At 40.8% G+C, this 26,826-nt stretch overlaps 1 protein-coding gene across 24 annotated transcripts in view; it reads left to right on the forward strand.

Annotated features, from left to right (window-relative positions):
- CADPS (calcium dependent secretion activator) overlaps positions 1–26,826 on the forward strand; it is a 555,724-nt gene that overhangs the window by 472,413 nt on the left and 56,485 nt on the right. For all 24 annotated transcript variants that reach the window (XM_043978805.1, XM_043978803.1, XM_043978804.1 and 21 more), the window contains 2 exons: positions 349–423; positions 1,385–1,468. In XM_043978805.1, coding sequence (XP_043834740.1) covers positions 349–423; positions 1,385–1,468 — 159 coding nt within the window. The remainder of the gene's footprint in view (positions 1–348; positions 424–1,384; positions 1,469–26,826) is intronic.

Here is a 26,826-nt window from a genome sequence, read left to right on the forward strand (position 1 = left end):
AAGTCTTTCCATCGTACCTTGTAGCTTCCAAACCCTAAGCTACCCTTCACAGTGCTAGCCTGCTAAGTCATTTACACATCATTTGTAAATGTGTGTGTCTTTCTCCCCAATTTCAAAGTCAGGGAGAGGCTTGGATGAGAATGAGTTAGTCAGATAATTTTAAAAGGGCTTTAGAAGTTACTCTATCAAAAGCTCTCAAGTCAAAGAGTCAGCAAAGCTGCTTGGCAAAGCCCAGTAAAAAGAGCTAGCCTTTATTTTTAAATCGTATTTTATAAAAGGAACTGATTACTACCGTGCCATCACTTATGGAGCAAGCTAATATTTGTCTCTTTGTATTTTTTTCTTTAGCATCAATACCATTCAAAAATAGATGAACTAATTGAAGAAACTGTTAAAGAAATGATAACACTCTTAGTCGCAAAGGTAACCTTCTGCACCAGGTGAAATGTGGCATCACAAATATCCTCCTTTTTTATTTTCCATTCCTGCATTTCCATTAAAATGTCACACATTAAAAAAAAAAAAAGTTGAGCGGGCTAGTTGAGTAGCTCAGGAAACGAGATGCCTGTGCGTCACCAAGTCCCTCGGCTCAGAGTGATTTTCCTAATGATTAAAAGGAACTGTGTGAAGACAAATGGTTGAACTGGCATATGTTAACCTAATAGGAACGCATCCCCAAACGCCGCATGCAGTGACATGGAAATTGTTTTTCCAAGCTGACAAAGTTCGGTTTTAGAGCAGCGTAACTTCCACATTAATACAGAAGGCTGCCATCATGAAAAGCCCCCTTTCCCTTCTAGTTTCAGATGCAGAGAGAGCCATAATAAAGCATAAAGTCAGATAAAGCTATTTCAGTCCCCCTCATGAATTATAGAATTTGAGCTAAGTGAAACCAAGAGAGAGAGACAGGGAAAGCATTTGTATTTGCCAGTGGGAATCTTCGGTTTCCTGAAATTACTGATAAAAATGCAAATAAAAATAGATTGGATTAAACATAGCACTAATGTGGAACATTAAAGCTGTTTTGCACTGTTTTATTAAAAAAAAAGGATATTGAATATTATCGTGTGCTCTGCGTGTTTCGATAATATTGTGTCACTTTGCATTTCAGTAGCATTTCATATTTGCAATCACATAATCAATGAAGAGAAAGCCGGATAAGTCAAATATTTGTGTGTAGAGACAACAGAATCTCTTTCCCAGATGGCTAGAATTAGATAATAGAACTTTATAAAAAACAAAAATACCCAGGAGAGTCAATCCTTGTTTAAATATATATATTTTTTCAGACCAGGATTCTGTTGTCAAGATATCTTGATCATGATTAAGGACAATTGAGGTCTGACAAATACTTATGTTTCTTTTTCATTTGTTGTCATTGTAGTTTGTCACAATCCTGGAAGGCGTGCTGGCCAAATTATCCAGATATGATGAAGGAACTTTGTTCTCGTCTTTCCTTTCATTTACTGTGAGTAGTCATTGCCTTTCTCTCCTATTTTCTCAATTTCTCCTCCTCCTCCTTCATCTCCTCCTTCACACATATTTTATAATATTAAATAATTTAATACTCTGGTCAATTTCTAATTAGCCACATGGATGGTGAGAAAGAGTAGCATGGCTAATCCAAGATAAAAAGAAGCCCAGAGAGCATTTAAGTTTTTGCATTATACATATTTACACACATACATATATGTATGTGTACACTCATGTGTGTATATAAACATATATAATGTATGTATAATAATAGCTCACATTTATATTTTATATAGAGTATATGGAGAGTGATTTTTGCTATCTCCTTTGTTCCTTACAACAACTCTATGGTGTAGGTGCTGGTGTTTTCCCTAGTTCGTGTATAGAAACAAAGGGGCATAGTAGATGATACCTGAATAATTCAAATCCTGAAACAGATATGTAGATTTAAATCTTGCCTCAGATGCATACTATGTGATCCTGGTTATTTAACCACTAAGTCTCTTAGGCAACTCCTTAGGGCTTAGTGGTGGAAGCAATTCCTCACATTGTAGAAATCATAGACTGGTTTCTACATGAGGAAACTGAGGCTTAAATAAGTTAAGCCACTTGCTTCACATATTTAGCAAGTGTCAAAAGGGGGAGTCAGACCAAGGCTTTCTTGATTTTAAGTTCAGCACTGCCTGCATATGTGACAGGGGGGAGGGTAGCAAAAATATACTTTCTTATTGATAATTCCATTTTCCTCAGGTAATAAATGAGTTTGTATCCCCTGACCACACCTGAAGCACAAGACAGAGAACCAGATAATTTGAGTTCTAGTCTTTGTTCTGCTACCAGCTTACTATGTGACCTTAAACAAGTCATTTTACTTCATTGTGATTCAGTTTTTCTGGAATAGAGGATTAAATCAGCTCATCTCTATATTACCTTCCAACTCTAATACTCTCCGTGTCTTTTATTCTAATTAACTGTATAAATGTGGGCAAAACCTAGTTGTCAATATGACATAATGGAAAGAACATTGGGCTTTCAAATCAAAAGAGCTGGATGTGAATTCCAGCTCTGTTATTTAGTGTCTATATAACTGGTGGTCAAGTCAATAACCTCTTGGATCCTATGACCTAGGAATTATCAACACTTCATTTTTTTAAGCCAGGTTCCTTAGACCAGGACTTCTTAAACTTTTTCCACTCGTGACCCCTTTTCACCAGAGAAATTTTTACGCATATAGCTATATAAAATAGGTATATGTAACTATTAATGTTGTCAAGTTTTTTGCAACCCCCACATTCACTTACATGACCCCATATGAGATTGTGACCCACAGTTTAAGAAGCTAGCCCTTAGAGAAGCAGCATGGTTAAGTGGATAGGGCAATGGATTTGGAGTTGGGAAGACCAGAGTTCAAATTTCACCTCAAAAACTTACTAGTTGTGTCACCCCATGACTCACTTTCCTCATCTGTAAAATGACAACATTGACATTGGATTCAGGGGCCTCCAAAGTCCCTTCCAGCTCTGACAGTTTGGAGGAGCTGGAAAGCAGATGAACTTCATCTATACCCTTGGTTTCAGGACACACTGGAAGGAGAAATAAGGTAGAATTCTATTTTACGTAGGATAGAAGAACGAATGAAGTACTGAGTGACTATGCCCACGGAGTCCAAAGCATTTTCTCTGGGAAATCCCCCCAAATGTATCACCTGTAGCATCTTGTGATTTTGATGGGTTGATTACAGAGGTAACAGCCTGGGCTTTTGTATCACATTGGAAACCTGTGTTTGTGGCCCTAGTTTTTCAAAGGGCAAATTCTTTTATTTAAAAATGCACTTGTGGAGGAAGCTAGGTGGAGTAGTGGATAGAGCACCGGCCCTGGATTCAGGCAAACCTGAGTTCAAATCCAGTCTCAGACCCTTGACACTTGCTAGCAGTGTGACTCTGGGCAAGTCCTCTTAACCCTCATTGCCCTGCAAAAAAAAAAAAATACACTTGAACAAGAAAAAGATTCTGTCCACTCTGAGATAGAATTCGCCATAAGGAGGACCAGCTTAGTTAGGCTTCATTCAAAGGGGTCTTTTTCCTGAAATAGAAAAAAAAAGAAAAAAAAAACATTAGAAAGCAGCTTCATGGCAGACTCCTCTACCTTGGAAGGTGCTATAGGGATGCTCCGATGCAATGACGGGGTGGGACCCAAGCCCAGCACGTACAATTGAGAGGAAGTTTAGAAATCATCCAGTCTGCTCTCTGCACTTTTCAGATGAGGGAACTGAAATTCAGAGAGGGGAGGGATTTGCCAAAGGTCACACAAGGAATAAATGGCAATAGTCCTTTCCAAATTGAATTTCAACTATTCTATTACTCTAACGAGCCGGGAGGCGCCTTTGACTTCCGCGTACATAAAATAATGTACTCATTTATTTTCTGTTTCAGTGGGCTAAATTCTTAACCACTGACTTGTAAGCTAAAAGTTCCTTCCTTGTCATTTACAGTACCTAAGACTAGGTGCATAATAAATTGATTGAGAATCAGTTAACAGACATTATTAAAGCTTTGGGGATCCAAAGAAAGACAAACACAGTTCCTGCCTTTGAACAGCTTACATTCTACTGGGGGGGGGGTCAACAAGAGAATATGCATAATGTGTTTTCAGAGTAGATGAAAGATAATCTGGTAGGAGGTGGTGCTAGCAGCTGGGAGAAGTGGGAAGCATCTCCTGCAGAAGGTAGGATTTGAGCTGAGTCTTGAAGGGAGCCAGGGAAATGAAGTGATGGGGATGAAGAGAGGGAGCATTCCAGGGATGGCGGATAGCCAGTGCAAAGGCATGGAGATGGGAAATAGAGCACAAAGATGGGCAAGGAACAGCAAAGCTAGGGCGGCTAGATTGTATAGTGTAAAGAGGGAAGGCAAGAGTGAAGACTAGAAATGGAGGAAGGGGCCAACTTATAAAGAGTTTCCATTACCAATCCTAGAAACAATAGGGAGTCACTGGAGTTTATTCAGTAGGAATGTGACATGGTCAGATCTATGCTTTAGGAAAATCACGTTAGTGGCTGAAGGGAGGATGGATTGGTTGAGAGAGGAGTCTTGTCTGTCTGTCTAGCTGTCTGATATTGTAGACACAGAATGGTGATTCACAGGCTTAGTGACTTTTCCTTCCCTCCTTACAGTCCTCGCATATAGCACGTAAATGTTGACTGGCATCTGAACAGAGATGGGACTTTACAGTTCCTTATAATTTGCAGTACCCTTTCCTATCCACACGTCAGTATCATACCAACACAGCAGAGGGTCACCCTCTTGCAGAGCAGAGTCCTTAAAAGACGTTCCCCATTCTGAGCTCAATTTCATGAGCCTTTTTATGCACCTTCTATGCATTCAGTACCTTAGAGAATATGCTGGGTGTTGTGCTACATTCCAGACATAGAATCCAAAATGAGAGCTCAGTCTCTGTCTTGAGGAGCTTACAGTAATAATAATGAAAACAAGGACTTACAAGGATATGATGCCTTGCAGTTACAAAATGCTTTACATGCATTTCTTCCTCCTAACAACCTTGCCAATGGAGGAAGTATAAGTATGATCTCCATTTTAAAGACAAGGAAACTGAGTCTTAGAAATGTAAAGTGACCAGCCCAAAGTCACAGAGGTAGCACAAGGTTAGAGCCAGTCCCTGAACCGAGATCTGTCAGAGTCTCTTGAGAACGCACGGCATTTCTTTCTCCCTCTCCCTTCTCCCACCCCATGCATGATTTACTCTGTGGTTCGATTCAGACTTTTTTTGGGGGGGGGCTGGGGGGGGCGGGGAGAAGTCTGTTAGGCCATAGAGAAAATGGGAATATTTTCCTTTCCTCTCCATCTGCATTGCCTCGTCTCTTGAAGAGAGGGCTTTGGAAGGGGGAGGGATGTGTGCTTTATGCTGCATGCCAGCATGTGAAAAGTCCCAATGCACCCCCTTCTCTCCTCTCACAGAAGCCCTGTCATCGGCAGCCCGGGAACTGGTAGAGGCAGCCGCCACCTTTCAGATGTGCCTTTCGGAAGATGGGCTCAGTTGGGGGATGCTCTAATTAGCAATTCTCCTCCTGTTTCCCTTGCCTGTGAGATGCGGCTTCTCTGGAGTCTGCTTGCTTATGAGGGTCCTTTGCATTGTGATTAGGCTAGCATTGTTCTTGCCCAAGAACAAGGAGAGGGGAAGAATAACTAAGGCTCTCCTACCCCTTTCCCCCAGGTTAAGGAAGATCCTTTTCCCAACCTTTGTCATGCATGAAAAAAGAAGTCAGTTCAGATCCTGCCTGAATTTCTGGGAACTCACTAAGTACCAAGGTGCTTCTATTTATTTGGGGATTCTGTTTAGAGATTCCCTGGAGAGGACATACATATCCAGTCAGGAGAAGAGGACATAAAGGAACAACAACATTGGAGGGGATGCCCATATCAGTGAAATCCCAAATTTACGGATGTTTTGCACTACCTGTTGAGGGGTCCTGCTGAGTGAAATATAGTGGAAAACAAGTGACTTCAGAGTACTGGTGTCCTCCTCTGATCAGACTATATAGGAGGCATTCATTGTGAGATATGCCCAAGGTGTTGATTTTTTTTTTAAGTAGCTGTATTCCTTTGTTCCAAGAGAAGGTCCTTTTGAGTGCAGGGAGAGTCAAACTAATAATAGGGAGAAAAGAAGGAAGAGAAGTGGGGGTGGGGTGGGAGGGGGAGGGGGAAGAGGACTGGGCTCTGGTCCCAATTATGTTCCTAACTGGCACTTTAACATCAAATGATCTGCCTAACCTCTCTCTGGGCTTTATTTTCCATACCTGGAAATATAAAGGAGCTGGACTTGATGGACTCCTTCCATCTCTAAAATTCTTTGAAATTCTCTTGGTCCTTATGAGTCTTCACTACTACATTGGGAGACAGGGGGTGTTCCAATGATTCCTCCAAGCAACAAACCCGTGTCTGGTCCTTAGCCCTATTTCTGTTTACCTGGATGGGAAACTGACCATCATTTCAAAGATTCTTCTGGGGAAAGGGAAAGAAAACAATAGAGTTAAGAGTTAACCCTAGCCATGACTTTCCATGTTGCTCTGATTCTTAACTCTTTCCAAGAAAATTAGAAACCAGAGATAAGGACTGGGATCAGACCTGTAATTTCAGTGGCATAGGAAAGTCCCATGTGAGGAAATCTGTATCAATACAGGTTGGCACCAACTCTGCAACTTAGAGTCTTAAGAATTCCTTGGGGCACTGATAAGTTAACTGACTTTCTCTGGGGTAACACATCAAAGTTAGGCAATCAACAAGCATTTATTAAGCTCTTACTGTGAACTAGGCACTGTGGTAAATGCTGGAGACACAAAGAAGGAAAAAAATAGTACTTTCCCTCAAATGACACCCATTATAATGGGAGAGAGAACATGGAAATAGAGAAGCTATATATGAAGTAGATGGAAGGCAATATTGGAGGATGTAAGGGGACTGGGAAAGGACTCCTGCAGAAGGGAGGGTTTGAACTAAGTCTTAAAGGAAACTGGGCACATTAAGAGGCAAAGATGAGAGGAAACACCATGCTTGGCAACAGCCAATGCATGGAGACAGGAGATAGAATGTCATTTTTGAGATCCTATAAGTAGACCAGCATAGCTGGACTGGAGTAGAGTATATAGAGGGGAATAAAACATTAGAAGACTGGAAATATAGGAAAGGGCCACTTTATGAGAAGAATTTAATGTCAAATATAAGAGTTACTATTTGGACCTGGAAGCAATAAAAAGCCACTGAAATTCATTCATCTGGAGATAGGGGAGAGGGGGTAGTGGTAGACCTTTAAAAAAATCCAACTGGCAGCTAAGTAGAGGGCATATGGGAATCTCTAAACAGAGACTTGAGGCAGGAGATATATACTAGAGCTATTGGGAAGGGTTTTTTTTTAAGTTCTGGCAACAGAATAGATATGTGGAATGAGTAAATGTAAAGAGTCAAGGATGACACCAAGGTTTACATTCTGTGTAACTAGGAGATGCTCTCAGTAGTAAGAGAGAAGAAGAAAAGGTATATTGGAAAAGACAATTAATTTGATTTCAAACATGTTTAATCTGAGATTCCTACCAGACATGCAGTTGGAGATGTCCAAAAGGCAAGTAGTGATATGGGACTGGAGCTTAAGAGAGAAGTGAGTGCTAGATATGTAAATCTGGAAGTCATCTTCTTAGAGATCATAATTGAACCAAAGGGGGATGATGAGATCACCCAATGAAAAGCATAGAGAAAAATGGGAAGAGAGCTGAGCCAGAGCCTCAGAGGTTACCCTCAGTAATGAACGTGACTCAAATGGAGAAACAGCAAGAAAAACTGAGATAGAATGGTAAACCAACATATGTGAGAAGCAACAATTGAACCTACGTCTTCTTAGTGCTTGGGCCATTTCTCTCTCTCTCTCTCTCTCTCTCTCTCTCTCTCTCTCTCTCTCTCTCTCTCTCTCTGTTTCTCATCATGCTGTTAGTTAATAAAGTCTCTGAGAAATGGGACAGTAGGTGAAAATTTAGGAACCAGTTGTGGCTCTCAGATTAGACATGGAAATCTTAGCAGTATGAAGCTATGAGCTAAATCTATTGCAATGAAGTTTAATAGAAATTAATAGGGGAAAATTCTATATTTAGATTCAGAAATTAACTTTGGAAGTATGAGACAAAGAAAACACAGCAGGGAATAGCTTGGGTGAATAAAATGTGAGGGTTTTAATGGACTGCAAGCTCAAACACGGGCCAACAACATGTGATGACACCAAAAAAAAAAAAAAAAAAGCTAATGCTATGCCAGAATAAATTAAGAGAGACATAAACAGCTAAATGGTGCAGTGAATAAAGTGGTGGACCTGGAATCAGGAACACGTGAATTCAAATCTGGCCTCAGACACTTAACTAGATGTATGACTCTGGCCAAGTCACTTAACCTCTGTTTTTCCCAGTTTCCTCATCTATAAAATGGGGATAATAATTATAATACTTACCGAGGTGGTTCAGTGGATAGAGTATCAGGCCTGAAGTCAAGAAGACTCATATTCCTGAGTTCAAATCTGGCCTCAGACACATACTAGGCCATGTGACCATGGGCAAGTCACTTCTCCCTGTTTGTCTCAGTTTCCTCATCTGTGAAATAATCTGAAAAAAGGAATGGCAAACCACTCCAGTATCTTTGTCAAGGAAACCCCATATGGGGTTACAAAGAGTCAGACATAACTGAAACAACTGAACAACAACCCAGGGTTATTGTAAGGACAAAATAAGAAAATATTTGTAAAGCATCATAGGCACTATCTACATGTTAGTTATTTTTAGTGTCCTTTTTTAATGAAAAAAGCACTTACTACATGATTACTATGCATTAAATACTGTGCTAAGAGCTACAGATACAAATAGAAAAATAAAATGCCCTCTGCTCTCAGGAAGCTCTCCTTCTAATAGGAGGAAACAGCTGTAGGGTAGATGGAAAGGGCAATTTTTCCATTTTCAGGACATTTAGCAATGCCAAGGGATCAAGAGGGCCTGGCATCAGGGTGTGTATAGTAAGGTCAGGTCATCCTTTGATTAGATGGCAGGGAAGATGGCAAAGCTTGATGGTCCAGATAGCAAATAATCCAGTTTGGTGGAGTGTAAATGGGAGATAAAGCTGATTACAACCTTACCTTCTTTAGTGTCACCTCACTTATCTGTTTCTAATGTTGAACACTTTTATAAGGCCAAAGACTTTGGTAGTGAGAACTCTTTGTTCTGAGTTTTCAGTTGTGGCTACTAAGGAACGGAGAGGGCTTTCTCCAGGACCAACAAAGTTTAGGGAAGAGGGGTTAATTGTTAAGTGTTACTGGCATGTTTTGTCCTTACATTACATACCTAGTGCCCAGAATGAGGGAGTCCAACTGTACTCAGGCCTGATTAGAGCATATCTGGAATGTGATATCTGGTGATAGGTATCACATTTCAGAAACCACATCGACAAGCTGGAAAACTTCCAGAAGGGGGCACCATGATGATGAGACAAATAGAATCCAAGCTCTACAAGGAATGGTTGGAGAAACTGGGGCTGTTTATCCTAGAGAAGCTTCAGGAGTGATGTTATCACCATCTTTGAGTATTTGAAGGACAGTCATATGGAAGTGAGGCAGAACCAGGAGCAATGCATGAATGTTGTACACTGAGATTTGGTCTTCTTGTAAGGAGAAACTTCCTAACAATTGCTGAAGATCTGGGATAACTTCTACCTGCCCAACAATCCCTTGTGTAACTTTGCTAACAAGTTGTTGTTCAGTTTCTTTCTAAAGAACTACAGTTATCCCTTCCACATTGCAGGGGAGTTAGGGGCATAGCGTCCCCATGATTTGAAAAATCTGCATAAATTTTTTGGCCCTCACTTTGTACCAGAGAAGGAGGCTGGGGTTTTTTCTTTTTTTCTTTTATGGGGTGTTTACAGTACCTTATTATAAAATTTAGGTTGATATTTTATAATACTATACATATATTTTAATGGATTTCTGAGTTTCTAAATTTTTTCTGTGTCTGGCCTTCATAAAAAAAATTCCCATTTAATTTCTTATGCCAACCCATGATATATTGAAACTGCAATAGGAAAAGTCATGATGTCGAAGGGATAACTGCACAATGGGAAAGAAGGGGGAGGAACCACTACCTCCTGAGGGAACCATTCTATTCTAATACTCAAGACTTGTATTCCCTTAGGGAAGCCTTTTAACTTCTTGAACCTCAATTTGCCCATCTGTAAAATGGGATAGTTGGACTCAATGCCTCTGAGGTTCCTTCCAACTCTAAACCTGTTACTCTAGGAGAGCTCTGAGGTCCCTTCAGATGCTGAAATTTGGTAATTCTATCCCTACTAATCTTCCCTTCTCTGATGACCCCTAAGCTCACCCAAAACAAGGCATCAAGGAGAATATAGAAAGATCCTTCCCTGACCCATCCACAGGCACCTCTACAACTCTACTGGAGGATGGGGGAGGGTGGGGGAGACAGGAATTGTCTATCTGTTGAGCTATGATTAGTGATACCTAATACTTCAAGTGTAGTTTTCTCCAGTGCTGTCAGGAGCCAGAAACTCGCATCACGTTTCTAATTATGTGCCTCGACCCTTCTCTTTTTTACCTTTTTTTGGATAGGTTTTTTTCCCATTTTTGCCACATTGATACAGAGCTGCCGCTCCATATTTTCCTAATGCTGGCAACAAGGACTAGAGACGTGATAACAGCACATCCACAGCCAAAGATTGCTTTGCTCTGATGCCTTCTGTGACATTTCATAGGACAAGACTGCCCCCTTGGTAAAAAGCAGGAAATGTCTAAGGGGAGTCACTTGCAGTCACGGACCTTTTCTGTAAGAAAAGCCACAAAAACATGAAGGTCGAGCTTATTCTTCTGTGATTTCTTTTCCCCTGTGATAGTCTTTCATTTGTGCACAGAAGTGCCTGAAGGAACCGGAAGTTGTAGAATTTAGTAAATGCCAATTGTGGAGAGATACTTTGACTTCAAAATGAAGCAGTGGCTAACAATGAATCCTGCAGAGACAACATTCTCAACAGTCAAAAAACAGAGCCCACAAGACATGAATCAGACAGCCTTGACTTAATTCAGTCACCAGATTTAGGAACAGAATTCTCCAGAGTAGCTACTTCCAGTCAGGGCTGTCAATAGAAATTCTGCCACCTGAGAAAAAATCAGCACTACAAGGAGGGGCAGGAGAAGGACTGAAATAGGCCATGGGGGAGATTTGGGGCTTTTTCTCCAAAGGGCTTGAGGGCTTGAGCCAAAGTCCAACCATGAGCAGAGTTGCAATAAGATGGAGGAGACCTACCTCCTCCTTAAATGTCAAATGTTGTTGTTGTTGTTGTTGTTGTTGTTTCAATTATGTCTGACTCTTCATGACCTCATTTGAGGTTTTCTTGGCAAAGATACTGGAGTGGTTTGTCATTTCCTTCTCCATAAATGTCAAATAGAAGAGTTTCTATTTGATCCTAAAATCAATGGGAAGCTACTAGGGTTTACTGAACAGAGGAGGGACATGCTTAGTTCTTTAGGAATATTGCTCTGGTGCTTTGGAGTAAGGTGATAGGCAGACCAGTTAGGAAGCTATTGAAATGGTTCAAAATTTTCCAACCATACTTAGAGACAGAAAGTTATCTGTCTTCAAGAGACTACCCTTCTTGGGTGGGTTTTCTGCCACTCACAAGAGAGATTTGAAAATGTCATTTTCCCACCAGCCAATTGCTGAGAAATTACACACCCAGTGGCCACCAGTCTCTGAAATGCTACAACTCAGGTCCTTCCCTAAAGGTGATGTAATTGCCTGTTTCTTCTGTTAATAATCATCCTTGACAGAGGAATGGTATTCTACTAGTGCTCTTGTGGGGGTGATCATTAGGAGAAAATGAGTGCTCTTGTGGGGTGATCATGAGAAGAAAATTATCTTCTATTTCCTCATGTCCTCCCCCCAGCACTTTCTTCCTATAAACCCACTAAGACAACATAGCCCAGACCTTGGGAAACAAGAAATCTTTGATGTGTCATCTCTTCTGCCCACTTCTTTTATCAGCTCTAACCCCATCTTTCAGTACATGACACGTCCTTTGGGAACTTTTGACAGACAATTTTATCACCTAGTAGGACCTTCTCATTTCTGGCCCATGCCTTTAAAATGTGGCTTACAATTAACACACCTGCTGTCCAAAGAAGGCTCTCCCTAGTCACCACATCCTTCAGAAGCTTTGCAGAACACAAACCAACCTCCAAATGGAGCTACTTGCCTTCATATTGTTTGATTGGAACAGATGAATAGTTTTCAGAGTGAACATAAGACACAGTTTTTATTCCTTTCAGTCTTGAGGTGCAGAGTGGTTGGGTCATCAAAATGACAGCTTCGGACTGGGCACTTAATCAAAAAGTACTCAGGCTTCAAACAGAAAATAATTGTTCTGAAATTAAAAGGTAAAGTTGTGTGTTGTGCTCCAAGCTCCCAGACACATGCTGTGGAAGGCTCTGTACCCAGAAATACAGAAAGTTATGGAAAAGCCAGAAAGATTGCAAAGCTTCTACCACACAGAAAAAGATATTCATTGAAGGAGACCAGATTACTATGACTTTTCACTTGCCATCTTCCCCCCTAGTTTGATATGAGAGTTCTGGGACCTGGAGTTGGGAAGATGTCTGTTCAAATCCCACCTCAGACATTTAGTTCTATGTGAGTCTGGGCATGACCTTTTTTTGTTTGTTTGTTTGTTTGGTGAGGCAATTGGGGTTAAGTGACTTGCCTAGGGTCACACAGCTAGTGTCTGAGGTCGGATTTGAACTCAGGTCCTCCTGACTCCAGGGCCAGTGTTCTATCCACTGCGCCACCTAGCTGCCCTTGGGCAAGACCTTTAACCTCCTTTCATTTGTAAAATAAAAAGGTTAGACTCAGTGGTCTCTAAGCTTCCTGCCTATTCTAAATCTAGGATCCTACATAGATGTTGCTGGTGGATTTCGAGTTAGAGTGCCTGAGTCCAAATCTTATCTCTACCACTTGCTACCAGTGTGACCTTGAATAAAGCCCTTTACCTAGTCTTGGGGCCTCAGTTTCCCAAATTTTAAGAAATGGAAATAATAATAATGCCTATACTGTGTGATTGAGGATCAAATGATAATAAATGTAAAGCATAAATGCCAATTATTATTCACCAATAGTGAAGTGAGAAAATTTGGGTTCAAATCCTGAATGCCACCTACTGTCTGTGTGATGTGAGCATGTCACCTCATCACTACAGACATTAGTCTGCTTACCTTATAGATAAAAGGGTTATACAGTCCTTTCTAGCTTTAAATTTATGATCCTCTCTATTGAGCTTTAATGAGATCTGACCCTTTGTTCTAGAAAGTCTCATATAAAACTGGTGGGGTCATTCTTATTAGCAGATTGATCATAATCGGCTGTAGGAGAAAAAAGACTGGGACGGTGTCCATGGAAGGAGAGTGAGTACAAACTGGCTATAGCATTTCTGAAGCCAGAAAGGGGGTTGATACTAAAGAAGGTCATTCAGTAAGGAAGGCTGGAAAACAAAGCTGATTAAATACAGCTAGGCATCTGCTATGGAGCCCCATGGTAGAAGAAAGATGAGAACACAAACTTCCTGGACCACGTCCCCATTCACAGCACACTGAGCAACAAAAGACATGGCCATTTCTCCTCATCCATAAAACTGGGACTGAGAACAAATTATTCCAGGGATGGGACCTTTGGTTCAATTGAGATCCCTCCCCTGACATTTTCCCCAGGTTCTTAGATAAACCAGCAGATTTCTGTGGACCAAGAGGTAGGGACCTAGAGCTAGATTAATGGAGACATTACCTGGATATTATCCTTGACAATTTAGCAAATGAATTCTTTTGAATCCAGAGCATTTTTCTAGACAAAACTGGTAGCCCACCATCACCCAGGCATAACATTAAAATTTTAACAATAGAGTGTTTTAATAGATATCGCCATGTTAGATATTCATAATCTTCAAAGTATAAGGACTGAAATATAGAGATCTGGCCAAAGAAATGCAAAGTATGTGGGAAGAGGTTAAGGCATGGCTCATCATTACCCCTCTCTGCTCCGGAGCTGTCCAAAAATGCATTCAGTGAAGCTGCAGAAGGTTAGCTGACATAGCAATGTTTTTATTCCATTACCAAAAAAGCAGTCCTTTTATTCACCTGCTCAATGATCCCTTGAACATCAAGTATCAAACAATAATAGCAGGATAGCAATTTGTCCTAAAACCATTTCTATCTCAACTGCATTGGAAAAAAATGAGGATAAGATAATAATGTTGATGGTAAAAAGGCTGGTTATTTCAGCTGACCCTCACAGCACCCCTGTGAAAGTCATAGGACATTAAAATCTAGTCCAGCTTCTTATTTTATGTAGGAGAAAATTAATAACCAGAGAGGTTATGATTTGCCCAAGGTCACATAGCAAGTTAACGTAGGGGAAATGAAGCAGTTCCCATAACAGCTTTTATATATTTACACACACATATACATATATACATATATATCTATACACACACACACACACACACACACACACACACACACACACATATATGTATATATTCAATTCAGTGAGCATTTCTTAAGTATTCGTTATATACCAGACACTGTGTTTGGAGTTGGAGACCCAAAGACAAAAATGAAATCGTCTCTGCCCTTGAGGAGCTTAGTCTACTGAGTTGGCCTTCTAAGTCACTTGAAGGTTTACAAAACACTCCTCACAGCAATTCTTCAAGATAATTATTGAATTATTTTATATAACTTATATAATTGCATGATATTAATATAACATCATATTTGTATAATAATTATAATTATTGAATTATTTGTGAATGAGGAAACTGAGGATAAAAAAAAAATTAAACATAATCCCTCTAAGTAGAGAGCAGTGGACAGTGAATGTTCAATTTAATGTCAGAATAGCTGAGTTTGAATGCCGACTCAGGAAAATTCCAGCATGACCTTGGGCAAGACCTTTCAAGTCTGCACCTCATTTTTCTCTTGGACTAGATGCCTACTGTGTTATCTTCCAGTTCAAAATCTATGACATTGTAGGGGCAGCTAGATGGCTCAGTGGATAGAGCACTTGCCCTGGATTCGGGAGTACCTGAGTTCAAATCCCGCCTCAGACACTTACCACTTAATAGCTGTGTGACCCTGGGCAAGTCACTTAACCCCAATTGCCTCACCAAAAAAATAAAAAATAATCCAGTATATTTTGGGGCAGCTAGATGGCGCAGTGGATAGAGCACCGGCTCTGGAGTCAGGAGTACCTGAGTTCAAATCTGGCCTCAGACACTTAACACTTATTAGCTGTGTGACCCTGGGCAAGTCACTTAACCCCAATTGCCTCACTAAAAAAAAAAAACCAAAAAAACCAAAATCTATGACATTTCCAATTTAATCAATCAACAAGCACTTATGAGTGCTTAGTATGAGCCTTGATGGGTCACAAAGACAATAACAAAATAGTTCAATGAGTTTGAGGAGCATACATAGTAATGTGGGAAATAATATGCCTGTGTGAGTAAATAGAGGTTATTTCTAAAATATATCCTTGGTAGTTTGGAGGGGTATTATAATGACTGGTGAATGGAGAAGCTAAGACGACCATAGGTCAACCCAAAGTTTCTGACTCCTTGACCCCAGGCTCATAATCACACTGACTTCCCATTATACCAAAAAGAAACTGAAACACAAAGCAGTTCACTAACTTGTGCAGTGTCACCCAGAAATCACTAATGGAACAAGCACTTATATCAGTATTTCCTGATCCCGAATCCAATGATTTATGTCCCATGGCCCCACTACCACTATGTCCAAGTTTTCATCTTATTAATATCTTATAAGCAATTTAGGGAAATTTTATTTTTTAAATGTATTTCTGCATTCTCCTGTTTCCTTTTCAGTGTAACTTGAATTCAGTTTGCAAATACTTATTAATTACCCACTACCTGCCATACACTGGAACAGTGACTGAAAATACAAATAAAAAATGTAAATACTTTCTGATCTTAAGCTTACATTCCACTGAGGGGGTCTACTGATGAGTAAATGAAAAGTAATTTGAAGAATGAGTATTAATAACAAATAGAGCAGAAGTGAAGAAAAATATATACCAGGCAGAGGGGAGCAGATTGGGAAAAGGCACGAAGGCAGGAAATGACTTTCTGAGTTTGTGGAACAGCCAGTCGGTGAATTTGACTGAAATACCAAGAATATGAAGGGGAATCATGGGAAGTATGTCTGGATAGCTAGGTTGGACCCAGGCTGTGGAGGACTTGAAATGCCAGGGTCAAATGGAGAACCCCTCAAGATTTTTTTTTTTTGGTGGAGATGTCAGGGAACAAACCCAGGGCCTCACACATGCAAAGCAGAGATTTTGGGGAAGGAAAGTGATGTGGTGAGATTTGTGCCTTAGGGATTTAGAAGACTGATTGATCATCCTAAAAATCAGTCAGTTTCTGTTTGTCATTGATAGAGATTGATACTGACAGAGAGTTGATGGAAATGGGTTGTTTAGACTGGAGAAGAAAAGATTTGAGGGGGATAAGAGAGGTGATTTCAAGTAACTAAAAGACTTCCATGTGGAAGAATGGTTAGATTTGTTCTACTTGGCCCTAGAGGGGCAGAATTAGGAGCAATGGGTGGAATTTGCAAAGTGGCAGATTTTAAGTGAGGAAAATATTCCCATCTGTTAGAGCTGCAAAAACTTGGATTGAGCCTCCTCTTTGGTCGTGAGCTTCCCCTCACTGGAGGTATGTGATCAAAGGCTGGATTTTCTCTTTCACATAAGGTTCAGACTATCCTGGTCTCTTCTGACTCTAAGAGTCTGTGCTTCTTTAGTTTCCACATGTCTCCTGGGACGCAAAAAAGGGCTTTGGAATTTGGAGGCTGCTCTTGAGATCCCAGCTCCCCACGTGTAAAATACACATCTGCCCTTCAAGGGATCTACAAAAAGAAAGTGAGGCCAGAAAGAGTCACACCCTCGTAGATATCTCAGCTTTGTGGTGCATCGAGCATCCCAGTAGTGTCTGTGCAGCGCTACTTGCAGCATTGTGTTTTTCTCCATCCCTTCAGAAAGGGTTGGGAAGGGATAGCTCAGTAACTGTCACTTGAACCCAAGCAGTTGCCACTGGGTTTGCTCAACTGCTCAACCGCACACACAGTTCCAGTACATCCGCCCACACACACATTCTGTCTCACCCAAGCATTCAGTCCCTCACTTGGCACGGGGAATTTATTCATCTTCCCAAGATGCACTTGAGTATCCCTGGTTATATATCTGGGGCTGTGGGTTGGGATTTTTTTTAATCAAAGTAGAAGAAATATTTCAGAATGGGAAATGTCAGTGCCAATGGATTCTGAGAAAGTCCCCTTGATATGTGAATTACTACCTCTTCTTTATGGGAGAAAAGGAGTCTCCTCCATCTAAAGGGAGCCCCAGCATGAAAATGCTCTCTCCCCATTTTATGCTTCAACCCAGGAAATAAAGAACATACCTGATCAGCCTCAGTAAAGGCACTATTTGTGGGGACACTGCAAAAAGAAGCAACTTTGACCTCTCAGAACTTAGAAGCTAAGTCCCTGTGCATGTAGCACAGGGAAGGGAAAGAGAACAAATCTGGATTCAAATCCCAACTATGACACCCATTAACAAATCTGTCAAACTACCAAAGTCTCCATTACCTCATCCATAAAATGGGGGGGAGGAGGAGAGATTAGTGCCTGGAATACCTACCTCCCAGGTTATGAGAAGATAAGAGGTAGGAGGAAGAGAAAATAAATACTTGTTAACTGAAAAAAGTAAAGTTAAAAATTTTTAAGGAGCCCTATCCTTCATTTTATATGCTTGTGTTTATATATATATATATATATGTATATATATTTTTTTCTCTTCCTCCTACCTATATATATATATGGAGTCCTATCTTCTAATATATGTAATTATGTAATTCTATATTATACAAATATATCTATCTGTATATAGCATATATATATATAATTACATAAATTATATAGGAAATCTATCCTCCATTTCATTTCTAACATAATGGAAGGAAAGACATGATAAATACATATATACACACACATACATATACAAACATGTATATGTGTTTACAGTCATACACATGTATGCACATGTATACATGTGTGTGGCAGATAGATATAGATAATATAATGGAAGACAAGACTAAATAAGATAGTTCTAAGGTATTAATTGCTTCTCTGAGTTTGTATCCTGATTCTCACAATGACTTAATTCCTCTAAACCTATTTTCTCATCTATAAAATGGGGATGATAATACTTGTAGTATCTATAAAGCACTTTGTGAATTTTTTGTCCCTTCATAAACGTAAATGTTTACTTTTCTTTGGATTAGAAACCTCTCTTTAGGCTAAAGCACAAACTTGTCAAGGCTTAGAACCATAAATTGAGAGCTGGGGGAGACCTTAGAGCCCAAAGAGCTCAACCCCCTCTTATAGATGAGTATAAAGAGGCATTAGTGAATGGAACACAGTCACACAAGGAATACATAGCAGAGCAGGTTTTGAACTCAGGTCTTCTAAACCCAGTCCTTTATCTTTGCCCCAAAACCCTCATCAGATACTTCCATTCCTCTCATCAACCAGGCAGCCATTGCAGCTACCACCTCATCCACATGAAATGACATGGCCCACGTACGCATGTCAAAAGTCAAGGGGCCATTCACAGTTAAGTTTAGTGAGCCCAGTCCCTCCCTATTCTCTTAAATTCCACAAATATTGTGCAAGGCACTGGATTAGGCTTATGGGTTCATGGAGAAAGAGCTAGAAGGGACCTCAGAGGGTATATGTAATGTAAGACTTTCATTTTACTCAGGTGAAGTAACTTGTCCATACTCGCACAAGTAGTTAGTATCAACGCATACTTTCCATACATTCTAGACATGAACAATATGAGAATTTATTTTGCAGGAATCTGCATATTTTTGTAAGCATTTGTTTTTCATTTCTTCTTTTAAATGGGGCAAGGAAAGAAAATAAATGCTTGTTCATTGACAAATAAAGTAAGACTATAAAAACTTTCTTAAAAGTGACATTTTATTCTCTGTAGAGCCAGTGTTCACCCACCTGAACCACAATACCTCTGCATAAATCTTAGAGCTAAGAGGGACCTTAGAGGTCATCTGGTCAAACCCCTCATTTTTTATAGATAAAGAAACCCAGGCTCTTGGAGGTTAAGAGACTTATCCAAGGTCACAAAGATGGGCAGCAGGTGCATCAGGACCCTGGTCTTCTTACTATAAAGCCAGAGTTTTTCCCTCTGTACCATATCTCAGGAATCTTTTTCTCCATGGGAAATAGACCTATAGGAGGGAGGTTTCAAAGCTCCCACTATATATCTGTAAGTAGAATAGTGCAAATGGGACTTTGAGCCAGGGTGCTCACCTACTTGAGGGCATGTTCCCTTCCCACAGTGTCCATGATCCCTTAACCTCTGGCCTTCTGGTCCTTGGACCACCAACCCAGGGAGCCCATCCCCAGGTCCCCACTCCAGCAAGGGCAGGGCAAGACTCTCCCTCTCTCTCCAGGGACAACATAAGACTATTTCCTGTACAGCTTCCCACCAGCCTCCTCAACTTGGCACTGCCTTCTGACCTCCATGTGCTGTTCCCCTATGCCTTTAACCCAGGCACAGTTTCAACTTTGGCTTTTTTATATCACCTCTAGTCAATTAGTTAGTAAGTAAAACATTTATTAAGCACCTATGATGTGTTCTGCACTATGCTAAGCATTGATGATACAAAAAGTGATAAAAACTAGTCCTTCCCCTCAAGGAGCTTCCCATCTAACAGGGACAAATATCTACCCTTTCCATTTGCCTGGCACCAGCACTGGGTGTATCACAATACCAACTGCCTGTGCCTTTATGCCAATAACATCATCTCTATCCTTTCATGCTTTCTCTTCTTTCCATCCTCCCTATTCTTTTTTTTTAGTGAGGTAACTGGGGTTAAGTGACTTGCCAAGGGTCACACAGCTAGTAAGTGTTAAGTGTCTGAGGCTGGATTTGAACTCAGGTCCTCCTGACTCCAGGGCCAGTGCTCTATCCACTGCACCACCTAGCTGCCCCCTCCCTATTCTTTATAGACCCAATGTACCACACTAAGGTCCCTCAGCCTGTGGGCTGGTAGTTTGTATTTGTCTAACCTCTCTTTTCTTTGCCTGTCCCATTTATTTATGTGCCCACATGGCTTTACCTTTGATCTTGTCATACTTATATGGGTGCTCCTTGTTTAACCTCCTCTCTTATTCTTTTCATTCCTCTAAAGGTATTTGTTGTTTTTCCTCAGGCCTCATATTAAGAGCTCAGATTCACAGACCACTTTTTGTCATCATAAATTAAAAAAAAAATTCATTACTTTACTCAAAAAATTCTTGGCAACCTATGGATATTTCTCTTTTCTTTACTATTTCACATAAAATCTATGAGCTCTAGAGAAGTTTTATCTGAGAAGGGACCTTGGTGTGGGATGGGAGGAAAGGGGGTATTTCATCTGTAAAAGGAGGGTACCTTCTGGTTGCAAAATGATAACCCTATGACCCTGGGTAATTTGATGTATTGCAGTGTTTGCTTATCTTCCTAAAACACAGTGATCCCCTGAGAATTAGGTGATGTGGGGCTATGTCTGTAAGATAATATTTAAAAAACACTTAGCATTGTACCTGGCATATAGTAAGCTCTTACAAATGCCATTGTCATTGTTGTTACTATGTCTATGAGATTGTATTTGTAAGGCTTTTAACATGTGTCTGGCACATAGTAAGCACTATATAATGTTATTTGTTATTATCATTATCATCATCATTATTATTACTATGTCTATGAGATCATATTTGTAAGGCTTTTAGCATAGCACCTGACACATAGGAGGCACTTAGTATTCATTCCCTTCCCTTCCCCCCAGCCACATGAAGTCATTGCCCAAAGAAATAGTCAGAAAAGGCTTCACAGAGAAGGTGGTATTTAAGTTGGGTCTCAAGGATTGAGCAAGAATTCAATATGTGAAAAGGAGGGAGGAGAACAGTATAGACCAAAGGAATGGTATGAACAAAATCATGGAAGAGACATGGCACAGGATATAAGGAATCAATGTGATGTAATGAAGATAGAACTGACTCTTGAGAGAAGATCTGGGTTCAAATCCAGACTTTGATGTTTGATGCCCGTGTGACTATGAGCAAGTCACATAACCTCTTTGGGCCTCGGTCTCCTCATGTGTCCTCTTCTGCTCCAGTGGTCTAGGTCTTGTTTTTTACATTCTGAATTCTAAGGTCCCTTCCAGCTGTGACATTCTATGACTCTAAGCCACATTTTCCAGGCTGCAAAGTGATTATTACCCAATCATGGTCTCCCCAAAATTGACTGAACAATTCAACGTGAAAACTATTTCTTAAGTATCTATTTTGTGCCAGGAACTGGCCCAGGTACTAGAGATTCGAAGACAAAGACAAAACACTCTCAACCCTCAAAAAAATTTCCCTTCTGTTGGTGGGGAGGGAATTAGAATTAAAAAAAGGCAATTCATTCCCATGATTCACTGTGAAGGAAGCTAAAGATGTTAAGAGGCAGGGGCAGCTAGGTGACACAGTGGATAGAGCACCGATCCTGGAGTCAAGAGGACCTGAGTTCAAATCCAACTCAGACACTCAACACTTACTACCTGTATAACCCTGGGGAATTCACTTAACCCCAATTGCCTCTCATACATACACACACACACACACACACACACACACACACACACACACATACACACACACATACACGCACAAAGAGATATTAAGAGGCAGGGCTGAACAGGGAGTGCATTTCAGGCAAAGGGACAGCCTATGCAAAGAAAAGGAAGCAAGAAATACATGGAATATCAAGTCTGGGAAGAGTTAGCAGGACAGTTTGGCTAGGAAGGAGAATTTCTGAAGGGAAGTAGGAATTATGTATGGAAAGTTAGGTGGGAGCCAGACCATGGAGGATGTTAAATGCCAGGTGGAAGAGCTTGTATTTTATCCTAGAGGTGATAGGGAGTGTTAACCTGGAAATTAAGGAAACACACAATATAGGAGAAAATAAGGTCTTTAATCAGCTCATGGTATTGCAAAGCAAGAAGCTAGGAACACCCACAAAGATGAGAACCAAAGACAGGGTTTTTATGGGATAACAGAACAAAGGGAACCAAAAGACTGCTCTGAAGTCACTACAGAAACTACTAACTACTTAATGTAAAAGAACCTTTAACAAAAGAAACTATAGAACTGCTCTTGAGTTAAGTATAGATGCTACTGAGTTCTAAATAGAAACTACTTAAATAAGGTGGACCCTTTTACATAATAACAAAGTCCAGGGAATAAGGTGGGGGGTCATTTTGCTTGGGAGAAGGTCCCTAAGTCGATCAAGAGTCTGGAATTGACAAAGATTGGTTAGACCCAGGCAATTCACTGGACTGGGAATGGGAAGTAGGAAGGGATCAGTCAGTTCTCAGTAAACTTGTAGTTATCTGGAGCTACAGAAGATTTTTGAACAACAGAGTAAAGTCATCAGACAGGTTCCTTAGGAATATTAATGAAGCCTCTATGTGGAAAATAGATTAGGAAGAGGAGAGATTCAAAGCAGGAAAAGCAATAAAGAGGCTGAGAGTTAAGGAGGACCTGATCTAGGGGAGTAGTCATATAAATAGGGCTAGATATGAGAGATATTGGGAAGACAGAATTGACAATTCTGGGCAAATGACTGGATGTGGAAAATGAGAGCAAGTGAAGAATTGAGAATGACTCAGGAGTTCTGAACTTGGGTGCCCTCTACTGAACTAAGATGTTTGAAAGAAGGGCAAGTTTAAAGAGGAAGATAATGAGTTCTGTTTTGGACATGTTGAGTTTGAGATGTCTATGGAACATCCAGATGGAGATGTCTAGGAGGCATTTGGCAATGTGGGACTGACGCTCAGAAGAGAGATGAAGACTGGATGTATTGATCTGGGATCCAGTTGCATGGGGGTGGTAAGTGAACCTATAGGTTAATAAAATCATTAAGGCAGAATGAATCAGACAGCCTGGGGAGACAACTATGGCAGCAGGTAGAAAATGGATGTGATCCAGCAAAGATGACTGAAGAAAAGCCAGGTAAGAGGAGACTAGCTAAGGGAAGAGAGAGTATCTTAGGGAAGGGGATGGCTGATGATGCTGAAAGCTGCTGCAAGTTCCAATAGAATGAGGGCTGAGAAAAGGCCACTGGGTTTAGCAGTTAAGAGATCTCTGGTAACCTTGGAGAGAGCAATTCCAGTTGAGTTGTGGGATTGGAAGCCAGATTGGCCTCCCCTACCCAATCAGATTCCAGTCTGCCAGCAGGGGGAATGAGCTGAAAACCAGCCCAGAGGAGGTGAGTGTTTGGATGCCTTCCCCTGATTTCATTCCAAAACCAAATATAGATGGCTTTGAATTACATCCATTGTTTTCCAATGCCTAGACTTCTGTTCCCTTCTAATGAACAGAGTCAAAAGTTAACTCTTTTGTCCTGTACTATTCCTTCAGCTTTGTAGATATTTTTTTAAAACCCTCATACCAGCCTCTAGTATTCTAGAACTTCCATAAATCTTTTTCTCATCCATGTGCGTACTCCTGGATGAATGATTTGGATTGCAACCCATCTATGCATGGCCATCCTGTGTGATCATTGTCTTTGTCCTGGTTTTAAGTCCTGCCTCTGATACAAATTGGCTATATGACCCAAGGCAGGGCAATTCTAACTTCTCCATACTAACTCTCTAATCCTGTGAATTGCCAACCAGATACTGATCTGCATTGGCAGAGGGAGCGTGCAACACCTGTGAAGTAAAAGATGGGTAGGGATGTCACTGTGTGTATATTGGAGATCTTGTTTAAGGGACAAAGAAACTCTCTATTTATCATAGAACAATAGAGCTGAGAGAGAGACTTTAGGGATCAAGTCCAGTTCTCCCCTTTTACAGAGGAATAAACTGAGGTAACAAAAAACCCCAGAAGCCTAGAAAGATTAACTGACTTCTCTAATTTTTATAGGTAAGCAGTGGCACAGCTAAGACCAGAACCCAGATCTTCTCAAAGGGCTTCAGTTCCTTCCTTGTGAAGGTCTCATCATTCCATAAGGCTGTCTCTATATGGTCTTGGAGCTAGGGAAGAATGTACACTTCCTCTTTCAAGAGTACTTTAGAAGAATGACCCTATGTATTTCAGTCATATTAAGTATCTGATTAGTGGCCTGACTCCATCTGGGGTTTTCGTGGCAGAGATACTAGAGTATTTTGCCATTTCCTTCTCCAGCTCATTTGACAGATGAGGAAACTGAGGCAAATAGGGTGAAGTGACTCATCTAGGGTCACCCAGCTAGAAGGTGTCTGAGGCCATATTTGAACTCACAAAGATGAGTCCTCCTGGCTCCAGTGCTCTGTCCCCTATGGCGCCACCTAGCTGACACCTGCCATTAGGACAGACTACAGGTGTGACATTAGGGATGTCATTACATCCCTGACCCTTGGCTCCCTCATCTGTAAAATGATGGGGTTGGAATAGATGGTCTCTGACGCCACTTCCATCCAACAATACCATAGTGGCCTGGGAACTGGAACCAGAAAGTTGCTTCCTGCAGCCGGCTCTGCCGCTAACCAGATCCCTGATGCTGCTTCCCTCAGTGTTTTCCCTTGCAAAGTAAAGTGCTTATTAGAGCTGTTAACAGGAATGTGGCTATTCCAGTGTGTGTCAATAATTTAATCATCACAACTACCCTACAAAGTGGGTGCTGTTACTATTATCCCCCATTTACAGATCAGGGAACTGAGGCTCGGAGCATTCCATCGACTTCCCCAGGGGCACACAGCCAGTAAGCCTCTGGGCCATGATTCAAACCCAGATCCAGAAGCAACGTCTGCACAAAAGCCAGGAAGCAAATGAGATAATGTCAATAAGAGCTTCTCTGTCAGCAAGAAAACCGAGATCAAAACTTCATTAAGAGGGTAGGAAGATGGGAGAGCTGAGTCAATCACTAATGCAGAAGTACAGTTGTCTTTTATGCTTTAAAAAGAGAAAGTCCTGCAGCTTCATTTTCCTGGGTTTTGTTGCAAAAGAGCCTAATCCACTTTTTAAGTGTGCATTGATTTCATAGTATCGAGGCCTCCAGTCCTCCTGGGCTGCACCTGGGCTGCTTTTTCCCTCTAATGAATCAGGAGAAGTGGTTTAAACCCCTGCCGGGCTTCCTATCAAAGCTGCACAATGATTGGCCTGGGTTCCCTTATTAGAACTGGGCAGAAGGAAAGCCCTCAATCGCCCGCATTGTGCCAAGCCTAGCGTCACACACATTTGATGAAAAGGTTGCATTAGGCACCTGAAAAATAATTTAATAACTCCATAGAAAGGCCATTAAGTATGTGTCTACACAAGCAAAGTCAGGTGGAGAGCTGAAGTAATGAGCTGGGCTAGTCTGCAACTGATTAAATTAGCTAGCAATTGCTCGGCTCTCCCTGGGCAGCATCAGAGCCTTCGGAAGCTACTCTAGGCTGTGGCTCTTAGGACCAGTGTGACAGATTTTGAGTTAAGGATACAAAGGTTGAGCCAGTCAATTAATGGATATAACTGGTTGGTTTTTCTACCTGAATGGTATTATCTTTTGATCACTCAATTTATTCAGTGATCTAATTGTGATTTAGACATAGGCAAAGGAGTCAGTCCAATTCAATTATTAATTAACTGGCATTTATAGGCTGTGCACTCCCTGAGAGCAGTGACTGTTTTTTTTGCCTCTCTCCAGTGCTTAGCACAGTGTCTGCACATAGTAGGTGCTTAAATGCTTGTTGACTTGACATGACTTATTAAGTGCTTATTATATGCCAGGAACTTTCCTAGCTGCTGAAGATATAAAGACACAAATAAAATATTACTTGCTTTCTAGAATCTTACATTCTATAGGGAGCAAAAATACACATGTACATGTGTCTATGTATATAAATATATGAGTACATGGGTTTAAGGACTAGGGTTGTGGTTTCATTGATACAAGAAATTCCCATCTGAGAAAATTCCCTCTACCAAAGAAAGTCAAAATCTTTACAAGCTGTAGTTAACCAGAGCACTGAGGAATGCTAGCAACTGAACATGTAGCAGAGATGGGACTAGGTGTCATGTCTTCCTGGTTTGGGGACCAGCTTCTACCCACTATGACATGCAGCATCTAAGTATTGCTCCGCGTTTCCTTACTAGAGCTTTGAAGAAAACCAGGGTGGGGAGGGGAAATTTCATTCAAGACAAAGATAATGCAAAGACAGACATGGAGATGGAGAGTCCAATGTAAGGAATAGGAAGGGGAGTTTGGCTAGACCACAAAATAAATAAAGGGGTGTCAGGTATAAGGTTAGAGTAGTTCAAATCCAGATTGTGAAGGGTTTTAAATGCAAGGCAGCTAGGAGGAATAACTTTAGTCATTAGAAAGTTTTTCTTGACATCAAGCTGGTCATAGACTGATTTCTCTTCAACTTCCTCCAACATTCTTGGTTCTGCCCTCTGAGGCCATGTGGAATGAGTATAATCTGTCTTCCCCATAGCAGCCCTGCAAATATGTGAACACAGCTATCATGTATCCTCTTAGTTTTCTCCAAGCTTAACAGGCCCAGTTCCTTCAACCAATTCTCATATGACATAGGCTCATGGTCCATCTCAATCCTGGTTGCCATCTTCAGAACAATATATCAATGTATTTAAATTCTTAAATTCTGACACTCAGTA

Source organism: Dromiciops gliroides, chromosome 1 (assembly GCF_019393635.1).
Source record: "Dromiciops gliroides isolate mDroGli1 chromosome 1, mDroGli1.pri, whole genome shotgun sequence".
In the NCBI taxonomy this organism is placed as follows: domain Eukaryota; kingdom Metazoa; phylum Chordata; class Mammalia; order Microbiotheria; family Microbiotheriidae; genus Dromiciops; species Dromiciops gliroides.